The sequence below is a fragment of the Etheostoma cragini genome, chromosome 16 (genome assembly GCF_013103735.1).
Source record: "Etheostoma cragini isolate CJK2018 chromosome 16, CSU_Ecrag_1.0, whole genome shotgun sequence".
NCBI classification, from domain to species: Eukaryota; Metazoa; Chordata; class Actinopteri; order Perciformes; family Percidae; genus Etheostoma; species Etheostoma cragini.
The window spans coordinates 2,899,849-2,911,862 of record NC_048422.1 but is presented as its reverse complement, the minus strand read 5'-3'; the positions used below and the strand labels follow the sequence as shown (position 1 = coordinate 2,911,862).

Here is a 12,014-nt window from a genome sequence, read left to right as displayed (position 1 = left end):
CCCCCCCCCCCCCCCCTTTCATACACATGTATAGTAACCTTAGGCCCATACAATCCTGCCTTCACGTGTTAATGACCCTGCTGCTGAAAGTGCATGTGCCTTCTTCTCTATTTCTTCGCCGGTGACAACAACAAGATATTTTGTTGTTTCCATTTTACATACATGCCATCCTGGACCACAGATCTTTCTTTTCAATAGTAAAATTTTTCTACTAGATATAGTTTTCATAACAGGGTTACACATTCATTTGACTTAACTACCATTTTTTCAACCTGGACATTATTTTTCTGTGTTTTTGTGTCTTATTATCTGATGGACACAACAATCTTTAACTTTGGTCTAGTACTAAGCGAGACCGCTGCAGTCAGCAGTGGCAAAACAAACTGCAGTGTAAGTTAATAAGGCAATTGTGCCGCTTACAAATGTTCTTGTTTTGCCGCTGGCAGACTCAGATTATTATTTTAAGTGTCTGACAACAATATGGAAATGATCCCTTCAGAAATAGACCTTTAAAACCTCTTTGAGACCTTTCTGTTTAACCAGAAACCGCTTCCAAGTCTCCACCAGACTCCATTTAAAAAAGCAATATTTTTAGCGTATATAGAGCCAACCTACTTTCACATGTATATCGGTAAACCATGTGTTTATTTCAACCCAAACTAGAGTTGTGATGGTTGGAAAAGAGGAAAGACAACTCAAAACAGCTTTTCATACTTGCATTCAATTTCTGTCAACTCTGAATGACGTGTATTTTACGATGCTCAAATTATTGTTTATTTACATGGAGTCTGGTGGCTTCAGCTATCGTAGTACTTTATCAAACCGCAAGTGAATGCTTGTCCCAAGCCAGCCGTTAACTTTTTTAAATATTATTATTTTACGGATGTTTTTTTTATTTAAATAAAACAACTTACTCTTTAACAGAAAGGTCGACCTCCTCAAAAATCATGTCCACAACGTTGTTAGAATATCAATCTGAGCCTCTCAGTGGCAAAACGAGCACTTTTGCGAAGGTAAATACAAGCTGGACCATTGGTCTGCCCCATTAACATTACAAGCTACATTGTAGCTTTTCTGTCTATCTGCTGGCGCTATCAAATAAAGGGAAAAGCCCCAAATAAAGAATCTTTAAAAAAGAAAGAAAAAAGATTTTTGTTCCGATCAGTCAATTGGAAAACAGGGTTGAGTATGATATAATGTAATTGGACAAAGGTGTTGCCTCCCTCACCTTTCTCCCATGTTATAAACAATACAGTTAAAACGTGGTGGGTGATTTATAGGCAACTTCTGGCATTAGACATCAGACTAGATCTGACCTAATTGATGAGTCGGCTAATTGCGTTTTGGTCTTGGTCGAGTAGGATTTCTCAAATAATCATGTTGAGTGCTTTTTTTCATGCGTAATTACTTAATTCCGAGAAACCTATGAGTACATCTTCGGTAAATACAAGATTCAAAGTGGTGCTTTTGCGTGATTTTTTTTTTTTTTTTTTGTGTGGAGAAACTCAGTTTTACAGATCTGTTGATTGACCCTGTAGGGACAAAAGACAGACTGGTATTGCCATAAATTGGTAACATTTCTGGATAGAATCAAAGGTATTTTTTTATCCATAATATGGGATGGAATTTTTCAATTTTTGGTGAGTCTGTTCTGCCCATTAATGATGAATTACTACTGTCCTGCCCTTGTGATGTGTATTCTTCTTTACTTAAAATGGTGTGTTACCAGCTAAAATGTAATTAACCAGTCACAGAAAAAGTCAGTAAAAATAAAGAGTTTCTGATTGAGTGAGCAAATATGACCATCTCTCAGTAAATTTAGGATCTGTAATTCCTTCTTTTTTTAGTTTATCTGGAGCCTTCAACTTCTTTTGTAGAGTAAAACCAGAAGAATAGCCCTCCCCCCTCCACCTCTGGTTAATCTGTCTCTCCTTTGACTACAGAAGGACAATCAGAGGTGGAAATGGGTATTTTGTAATCTGTGGAGCATCACAATGCGGTCTGATCTCATGCTAATACACGGCAGCAGGAGGGGAGAACCTGGATGGAGCACAACAGGCAATCTGCATGTGAAAGTGGTCAGACTGCTGCAAGACACAGAGGGGGACTGGAAGATACACATATGTAAAAAGAATGCACTATATCTTTATGATGCAAAGAAACGCTGTGTAAGTCATAGCCATGAGAGCACACAGAGGACTGACTTTCACATGACGTTTATTTTCATCTGAAATGCAACATTATGGCCATATTTTATGTAATACATCCCAAAATTGCCCGTAAGCAAACGTCATAAGCTCCACTGAGCGATAATGGTATGGCTGTCATGGTCGTGTTCTGGGGCCAGGGGCCTTCAGACTTCCTGTTTCTGTGACTCTATTGTAGATATGTGACTGTATTTGTGTCTTGTGAATTCGGTGGAACATGTGTACATTCAAAAGTAGTTTTAGTCATCCAACAGAAGACTCAGATTGCACAGATAGTCTAGCTTAGAGCTGTAATCGGTCCTTAAAAGGTAGGCCCGACAAGGCCGGAGCCCAACAGGATTCACCCCGAGCCTGACAAGTACATTTTGATTGACAGCTTTTTAAAAGCCCAAACCTGTTTCCAGCCCAATCATATTCAACGCACGCACACAGCTCTTTTGTCAAGAATGAGTCATTCATACATTTCTGAACATCTTACCTCCAACATTTATTCGTGACTAACATTAGTACTGCAAGGACCATTTCACACGCATGAAGCATCATTTTCAAAATCTCGGACAACTTTTAATCCCCTCCCCCTTTTGAGTCTATCCAAATTATTAGTGATAAGAAAAGTATGCATACAGCTGACATACTATAGGGTTTTTTCAAGGAAACTTGATTATATAGCCTAACTTTCGATTCAATGTTTTATTTATATATTTAATTTTCTTCTTTTCTAACTGTATCAATTGAAAATGACCACCTGATTTGGACATACATATCCTGTGAATATTTTTTAGATTCAACAATCACATGGTGTTTGTGACAATTTGCAAATAAAGTGGAAAAAATAACAATTTTCTCACCTTTGTGATGTTCTGCCCCGCCTTGATGTGTTCCACCTGTTCACCAGCCCTCATGTCATGTCACCTTTCCCTACCTGTCTCTACCCTTGTTACCTCATGGTCCCTGGGCTCCCTAAGTCTGTTGCCAGATTCTTGTCATTCCATTCATCGACCCCTGTGTTCCTTGGGGTTTTTGCTCTTAGTTTTCAGTGTTTTGCGTGTTTTGCTTTTTGTTTGGATCTCGAGTCGCCAGTTTTTCCCTGCCTCCTCCAGGACACCGTTTGTCCGTAAGCTGTTTTAATTTGTTAAACATTTCAAATCTTCCTGCTGCCTCGTCATCTCCAAACTGCATTTTGGGTCCCAGCCTGCTTTTGCACAAAACCTGACAAAGGCTTCATTAATAGAAAAGAAATGAATGGGACTTTACAGCAAAGGAAATGCATTTTTATTTATTTATCACATCCCTTTTTCAATGTTTTGACAGTTTTTATGTTAATGTGAAGGTAAGATTTTACTTTTTGAATCAAACTTTTACATTTTCCTTTTAGATTGAGCATTGCACTGGACTCTAAATAAAGAATTAGGTGGAATCAACTATTCCCCCAAAGAGACTTAAACAAAACTAAAAATATTGCCTGTGTAGCCCAAAGTCTGATCCAGCTATATGTTTCCATGCTGTAAAACTTGAACTACACAACAACATTCATTACAGGGGGAATCTGTTTTGCTCCAGGCTGACATGGACCACAGAGACTGAGCGACTCTGTGTCTCCATCTGGTGGCTGATTTATAACACACATTTCAACGTGCAACTGGGAGTGTGGAAAAGTTGAAAAGTCAGTTGACTGGATTTTATTTACCCGTTGCTTCCCAACATTATTCAGCAGTGGTCACCCAAACTGACAACCATTTAGCTTTAGTTTGGAGAAATAAATTGCCCTGCTGAGCTTGCTGGCGTTCCCTAATGCCATCCAAGGACCCTTTACAAGAGAGAATCCACCGGGGACCCCTCATTTATGTCCCATTCAATAAGTAGACTTTTTTTTTGGTACACTTCTATAGTCTTATGTGAAAGAACAACATACAAAAAATGTATTGAAGATATTAGACCTGTACTTATAGAGATGTGTTTTGAACAATGAATGAATTAGGAGCTCTTGTATGTACTGTATATGTAGAGTATACACTACATATCATAATTTAAATACATACATCTGAAAACTTTTCATCTCAGCGTCTCATCTCTCAGACGTTACCTTGTCATTATCTCATGTTAGCATTTAGTGTAACTAGTCCTTAACATGTTCATAGTGCCTTCCATTTACCCAGGAACTTGGAAGCCGGAGCTGGGAATGACTTCACATCCGAGTTGAATGCATCCCATTTACAAGTTAGATTTTCATTGTTTTAATTCAATCAAATCAATCAATCAAACTTTATTTCTAGAGCACATTTAAAAACAACCAGGTTCACCAAAGTGCTGCACATAGACATGGAACAATAAATAGACAGAATACAACACCGGACAAATACAACATACAGTTTTCATGCTGTATTAAAAGCCAGGGAATAAAAATGTGTTTTAAGTCGCGATTTAAAAACCGGAAGGCTGGGGGCCAGTTTGACATGTAGAGGCAGCTCATTCCAAAGTCTCGGGGCTGCGGCCGAGAAAGCCCGATCCCCTCTACTCTTCAGCCGTGTTTTAGGGGCAACAAGAAGAGACTGGTTTGCAGACCTTAAAGATCTTGAAGGAGCATGTGGCTTCAACAGCTCAGTTATGTAGACTGGAGCTAGTCCATGGAGGGCTTTAAAAACAAACAATAAAATCTTAAAATCAATCCTAAAAGTAACTGGGAGTCAGTGGAGCGAGGCAAGGACAGGGGTGATGTGATCTCGCTTACGAGTTCCAGTAAGGAGACGAGCGGCAGCGTTTTGAACCAGCTGTAGTCGAGAGAGGGAGGCCTGGCTAACTCCTACATACAGAGCATTACAATAGTCAAGGCGTGTTGTAATAAAAGCATGTATAACCCTCTCAAAGTCTGTGAAGGATAAAAAGGCCTTAAGCTTGGTAAGAAGCCTCAGTTGAAAGAAACTTGCATTCACAACAGAATTGATCTGCTTCTCCATTTGAAAATCACAATGCATTTTTACACCCAGGTTTGTTACAACAGACCTAACATAGGGTTGAAAAATGCCCAGGTCTATTTGTGAGATATCAGAGGTGCCACTGGGTCTAAAAACCATAACCTCAGTTTTACTCTTGTTAAAGTTTAAAAAATGTAAGGTCGTCCAGGCTTTAATATCATTAAAACAGTCAACTAATCTTGCTAAAGAACTACCATCATTTCTCTTGATGGGCAGGTAGATTTGCGAATCATCTGCATAAAGATGGAAGCTGATGTTGTGTCTTTTTAAGATACATCCAAGAAGAAGCAGATAGAGTGAAAAAAGAATTGGCCCGAGAATCGAACCCTGTGGAACTCCACATGTGAGGGACACAGAAGGTGAAATAGAGCCACCAAAACTGAGTCTAAAATCAATGTCCGACATGTATGACCTAAACCACTCCAAGGCAGTGCCCCTAATCCCCACGTCATGCTCGAGGCGAGAAATAAGGATGCTGTGTCAAATGCCGCTGTAAGATCTAAAAGAATAACAATTACATAATCTCCAGAATCAGTTGAGATTAAAAGAAATCATGAATCATAAATTATTAATTAGCTCTAGCCGGGTTAGCCACTGTTAACAATACCAGTTGATAACACATTACGCTGTTTTTTTCTGCATACAAACAGCACAACAACATGTAAAAGTTGGTGTGATACAAATAAGACAGAAGTGTACATAACTGTATGTTACTACAGCTTTCGCAACTGTTGATGCACAAGGAAGCCATGTTGGATTTTGAAGTCTGTTTACTCCGAGGTTAGGAGGCGTGTTGTGTTTCTGACTTTGACCTAAAAAAATCTGACTACACGAAGAGTAAAAATGCAAAACACTATCACTCTTTGGTTAATGATTGTTTTTGTAATAAAAATAGAAATTAGAAAGTTGTTGGCTAAACATTTTTTTCCGTTATCTCATCAATCTCACAATCTGTCCTCAGTTGACTTTTGGGACATTTTCTTAATTTGAGCTTCACTTGGAAAGTATTATTTCTCACCTGTGATCATGTAAATTGTGAAAATGTGTTGAACCTTGGCAAAATATGTTTCTTTGGTACAAACATTAGCTTTGTAGCAATGAAGATAGTTATCCAATATTAGTATTTTGTGACAGGACAGGGGAATCTGAAAAACATTTTTTTTATTCTACCTTCACCCTGGCTATCATTTTACACCCACACAGTTCAGTTTTATTAAACAGTCTTTCTACTAGAGCCAGACCGATGAAGGATTTTGAAGGCTGATGCCGATAAAAATATTTGGTTACTTAAAAATCCGTTATGCAGACATTTATATGTAAAAAGAAAAAAAAGAAACGTGTTACAAAATATAAACAGATTCCCATAACATTATTTTTTTGGAGTTATTTGAGTTCTCACTAAAATAATATAATAATTTTTATATTGTCCCAACAGAACATCAAATATATTTATGTTCTGATAAATAAAATGTATAAAAATACATAATTAGGATATGAAACTTAACTTGGAAGAAAAACACTAACAAAAAAGAAATCTGTGTTGCCAACAGGGACGTTGTAGAGTGTCCTCTGGTGGACAGACTATAAAACGCCATCACTAACAGGGACGTTCTAGGGCGTCCTCTGGTGGACAGACTATGCAACGCCAACACTAACAGGGACGTTGTTGAGTGTCCTCTGGTGGACAGACTATGCAACGCCACCACTCATAACACGATTGACCCACTGTTTATTTTTATTTTATCAGAATCCTTCATTTGTCATTATAAATGACTCTGATGAATGAACATTTAATTGTCTATTATAAATGTCGATTCCGATAGACCGGGAAATGCCTAATATCGGCCGATAATATCTGCCCGCCGATATAATCGGTCGCGCTTTACTTTCTAAATACTCTTCCTTAACATCTGAAATCACAAAGCTGTATTTTCAACATAGGAATATGAGTACACAAAATGTTAGGATGTAAGGACACAAAGGAAGTGACAACCGAACTAATGTGACCTTATTTTTTTAAATATGGTGAATGATTCAGGGTTCTCTTTTCAGTTTTACTCTAAGGAAGGAGAGTTCCTTCCTTCCCATTAAACCTGACTTAATACAATCTTAAATGAGCAAAAGAGCTTTCCTCTTCATTTTCCTCCTCCTCCTCCTCTTCCTCCACTTCAGTGTTTACATCTTTTGCTACAGTCTTGGTTTGTCTTCCAGCTGAGAGTCCATTCCCTCTTTGGCATCCCAGCATGCATCAGCCCAATGTATCTCTGACTCCGGTTTGCGGTGGAGAAGCACACCACCTCGTCATCGTCTGGCTTCCTCCAGCGGCAAATCCTCCACGACTCTTTCCAAGCCCGACACTCTTCCACCAACTCCTCATCCTCTTCCTCGTCCTCCTCTTCATCTCCTCCTCTGCGTGCTACCGCCACCATCCACGACTTCTTCCAGGAGGAGAAGGACGCGTGTAGTTTATGGAACTGCAGATGGAGTGGGACATCTGGTTTGCGTTTGATTAGTTTCTTTTCTTTGTGTACGTTGTTTTCCTCTTCTTTCTCTTTGTCACCATTGTCGCCCTCCTCTGCTTCCACCGTCTTCTCCTCTACTCCAGCATCAAATTTGTTAGTCTCCTCTTCGTCAACTTCTACATCCTCCTCCTCGTCTACAACCTCTCCCTCGTCTACTTCTACATCGTCCTCATCGTCTACATCCTCTCCCTCGTCTACTTCTACATCGTCCTCCTCGTCTACATCCTCTCCCTCGTCTACTACTACATCCTCCTCCTCGTCTACATCCTCTCCCTCGTCTACTACATCCTCCTCCTCGTCTACATCCTCTCCCTCATCTCCTTCATCTTCTCCCTTGTCTACTTCTACATCCTCTCCCTCGTCTACATCCTCTCCCTCGTCTACTTCTATATCCTCTCCCGTGTCTGCTTCTACATTCTCTCCCTTAACTATTTCATCTTTTCCTTTGTCTACGTCTTCATCCTCTTCCTTATTTACTACATCTTCTTCTTCTTTATCCTCTTGATCCTCATTGTCCCTCTGATTCACTTCCTCCTCTTCCTCCTCCTCGTCTACGTCTTTCACCCGTCCTTTGTCTAATTCGCCCTCCATGTCCTCTCCTTCCTCCTCTTTGTCTACTTCTTCATCCTCCACCCCTGTATCTACGCTATCCTCATCTACCTCTTCATTTCCCCCATCCCTGTCTACTCTCTCCTTCTCGGCTACTTCTCTGCCCTCCTGCTTGTCACCTTTGTCAGATTTTTTCTTCAACCACTCTTTGTCTAATTCTTCCTCTTCGTCCTTGCCGTCTGCTTCTTCTTCCTCGTCCTCCTCCTCTACACTTTTATCTTCCTCTTTATTTGCTATTTTGTCCTCTTCTTCATCTACTTCTTTACTCTCCTCCTCGTCTGTATTCTCCTCTTCTTCTACTTTGTCCATTTTGTATTTTTCTTTTGCTTCCAGTTCCTCCTCTTCATCCACTTCTTCCTCATCCTCCTCCTCCTCTCCTTTATCTTCATTCCCCCCACCCCTTTGGTTTACATTTTTGTCCTTGTGTTTGTCCCTCTCATGTTCGTCCTCCTCCTCGTCATCCTCCTCGTCTTCTTTTGCATCTTCCTCCTCATGCACGTCATGGTTATCACCCTTCTCGTTTACTTTTTTCTCCTTCTCCCATCCCTTGTGTGTTTCTTTGTCCTCTTCCTCTTCGTCATCTCCTTCTTTTCTTTCATCCTCCTGATCCAGATCTTTTTCTTCCTCCTCTTTGTCCTCTTCCTCGTTTTCATCTTCTATGTCCAGATCTTTGTCCTTGTATTTCTTGTTTATCCCATCAACCTCCTTAATGTCTACTTCTTCTTCCTCCTCCTCCTCCTCCTCCTCCTCATCATCGTCATCCTCCTCCTCCTCCTCATCGACACCTTCATCCTCCTCCTCCTTGTTAATTTCTTTTTCTTCCTTCTTGTGTATTTCTTCGCTCCTGTACTCCTTGTCTTCCTCCTTCTCCACCTCCTCATCTACTCCTTCGTCCTCCTCATCCTCCTCCTCCTCATCTACCTCCATATCCTTCTCGTTGTCTACTCCTTCATCCTCCTCTTCCTCTTCCTCGTCCTCTGTGTCATCCATCATCTCCTCCACTTCGTCCTCCCGCGTCTCGGTCACTTTGTCCTCCTTTGCTTCGATCCATCTTTTAGGAGTTCTCCAGGCCTCAGTCCACTCCGCGTTATCTGCCGTCTCCTCGTCCAGCCGTGATGCAAGGACGAGGTTTGTGGCTTTACGTCTTCTAGTCAGCATGGCGCTGTGTCGCTGATGGGACTCCAGTGAAGCCATGCACCACCTGCGGACATAGTCATAGTTTTGGTTTGATTTATGTATATTTTTTGTTCAGATCAGTTTGAATAAAGAGCCCCTATTAAACTCCTACTCTGCGTCATATTTGTACTCTTGGCGTCTAGAATGGGCGTATTCATACTGGCTATTGACACAGTGCCTTCACCTGAAAGACTCTCAGGAGAGGCATAAGTGAGCCTACTATGAGTCTCTGTGTGTGTGTGAGCAAAACGTAACTCTCCATGGATCTTTTCAGGAACACACTATCATACTTTTTTATGAATTTAAAAAAAATGCCTTTTGTGTATAAGGCCCTTTTCAGACATGGAATATGGCTTCATCCATCTGTTTGATCGTTGTCATTTTAACATTGATGTTGATGTAATGATGCACATTACGGTCTCTTTCTCTCAAAACTCGTCTGAGTTTTCAAGGACAGAAAGTGCAGTTCAGAAATTCATCTTGCTTGCCAGTGGGCAATGTTTTTAAAAGTAAAATAATAATACATTTTGTAGTTGTAACTGCATTACTGCAATACCGTGAAACCATAAGATATCTGCATAAGGTTATCAACTCATATACAACTCAGTAAATCATACCGGCCCTTGCCTAATTGGGACCCTGGTGCATATTCAGACATGTTAAACAGTTCATACAGTAAAGGTGCTTAACATTAGGTGAGGGTCATTCAGCACCAACCCACCTGATCTGCTGTCTGTATCCCCAGCATGAGTTCCAGTTCTTGTGACGTTCTTCTACTTCCTCCAGGGGGGCCGCTGAAAGCCGCCAGGAGTCACTCCAGCCGGGCAGGATTACTTCGTTCAGCCTCATCATGACTGTGGTGTCAGTGCCGGAGGAGCCTGCAGTTGGGGTCTCGTACTCTGTGGTGTCTTTTGGTTCAAGTTCTGCCCCGGACAGTCTCCATGAATCCTCCCAGTCTGAGGGCTCGTCCTGTTTGAATCATCACAGCATACATTTTTAATAACAATAACACAAATGGGTGTCCTGGTTGCTCAGTGATCATGTAGCATGACGTGTATTATTATTATATATTAATACACGGATATTATCTTTCTCAATTTGCTTCCACATGGCCGACGAAGTTGATTGAGCAATGGGAAACAATAAAACAATAATTGTATTCATGTTGTTCCCCCACCTGCTCCTCTAGTTGCTGTACTTTGTCGAACTTGTTGCTGAGGTTTTGTTGGAACTCAGGCCAGATACGATCCCAGTACTTCTGCTGCTGCCGGAAGGCGAAGTTTATGAACTTCCACGTACCGGCCCAGACGGGAAGAGTAAAGACTTCTATCTCAGCTTTGCCAACCGGTTTCCGTTCAAGCGAAATCTCCCATTGGAATTGTTTCTCCTCAGTGCGCTCCAACTGGGCAGGGCTCTTCACCTGGACAATAGAACAATGGAGACAAAAGTGGTTAAACAGTTTTAACTGTGTTGCTTTGCACCTTTAAACAGCTGTCTCTTCCTTCGCGATCTGAGCAAGCTGTGGATGAATAAGCTTGAGACACGTTAATTATGAACTGTACAACAGGTGAGTGACAGCTTTTTCTGTCAATCAGACAGTAACACGAACCCTTTCTAATCCTGACTGGACAAACACATCTCCTGGGTTTTCTTTCAGAATACTAAACCGGGTACAGAGAGTGGACATAGTTGTTGGGTTTCTGTAAATAACATTACAGAGTATGTTCTAGACCTGCTCTTTTAGGAAAAGCACAATGAGATAACTGTTGTGATTTGGCGCTATGTAAATAAAATTCAATCAGTTTGAAAACATATCAGAAGCAACATCACCTATTCGTTTGTGGAGTGCCGTTATGAGGCCTCGAGTTTGACAATTTGTCCGTCGCCATCTTATTCTTTTTTAAACCAAATGTGGCGAATTTTGATCAGAGGTGGAATGATGTGATTAAGCCAGGGTTGGGAGGGAAAGTTGATTTTTTTTTACGGATCTGGAGCAAGTCATCGAGTGGAGATTTCTGGGCACGGCTGCCATTCATCAGCATGCAAAGCAGAACATCAAATTGAAAATCCATCCCTTAAATTACCAGCTAATGCTGGCAGTAGCTGGATATTTTCATGTATACAGTGCCATGGTTAGCATTGCTACTGTAAGCCAAGTCATGACTGACAGGTTGGCCGGACGGAGACAAAGATAGCTCATGTAAATATCTGAGAATACACAGAACAACTGTAAGTTAAAATGTTATTATGTTAAATTGGAAGTTTTTTTAAATTTTACACAATACAGTTCCTTGAAACACTACTTGATTAGTGACAAGTTGAATTAGTTGTCAGTTTTTTGCAGCCTACAGCTTAATGAGGATAATGAAGCCTATTTCTTAACTCCCCCCCCCCAACCTACCCATACTTTTAGTGTTCCCTGCACTAAAAGGTGTGCATCAAGTCCTTGAAACCTCAAAAGAGTCCAATGTATTTTAGGTCTGGTATATCGAGGCAATACAATACTCAAATTTATCTGGCACTAGCCA

At 40.7% G+C, this 12,014-nt stretch overlaps 1 protein-coding gene and 1 long non-coding RNA gene across 3 annotated transcripts in view; one reads left to right on the top strand and one right to left on the bottom strand.

Annotated features, from left to right (window-relative positions):
• The window catches only part of LOC117959556, an 8,589-nt gene extending 7,391 nt beyond the window's left edge, over positions 1-1,198 (top strand). Inside the window, exon 3 of the long non-coding RNA XR_004659963.1 lies at positions 1,188-1,198. This is a non-coding gene — a long non-coding RNA (uncharacterized LOC117959556). The remainder of the gene's footprint in view (positions 1-1,187) is intronic.
• Positions 1,199-7,207: 6,009 nt separating this feature from the next.
• Positions 7,208-12,014, bottom strand: part of LOC117959553 (golgin subfamily A member 6-like protein 22) — a 10,506-nt gene continuing 5,699 nt past the window's right edge. Inside the window, exons 4-8 of one of the 2 annotated variants that reach the window (XM_034896767.1) lie at positions 10,664-10,906; positions 10,208-10,455; positions 8,875-9,511; positions 8,066-8,604; positions 7,208-7,816 (exon numbers count right to left, since the gene is read on the bottom strand). In XM_034896767.1, coding sequence (XP_034752658.1) covers positions 7,348-7,816; positions 8,066-8,604; positions 8,875-9,511; positions 10,208-10,455; positions 10,664-10,906 — 2,136 coding nt within the window. In that variant the 3' untranslated portion in view covers positions 7,208-7,347. Of the gene's footprint in view, positions 8,605-8,874; positions 9,512-10,207; positions 10,456-10,663; positions 10,907-12,014 lie in introns of both variants that reach the window. The other variant, XM_034896766.1, reaches the window with a different exon arrangement.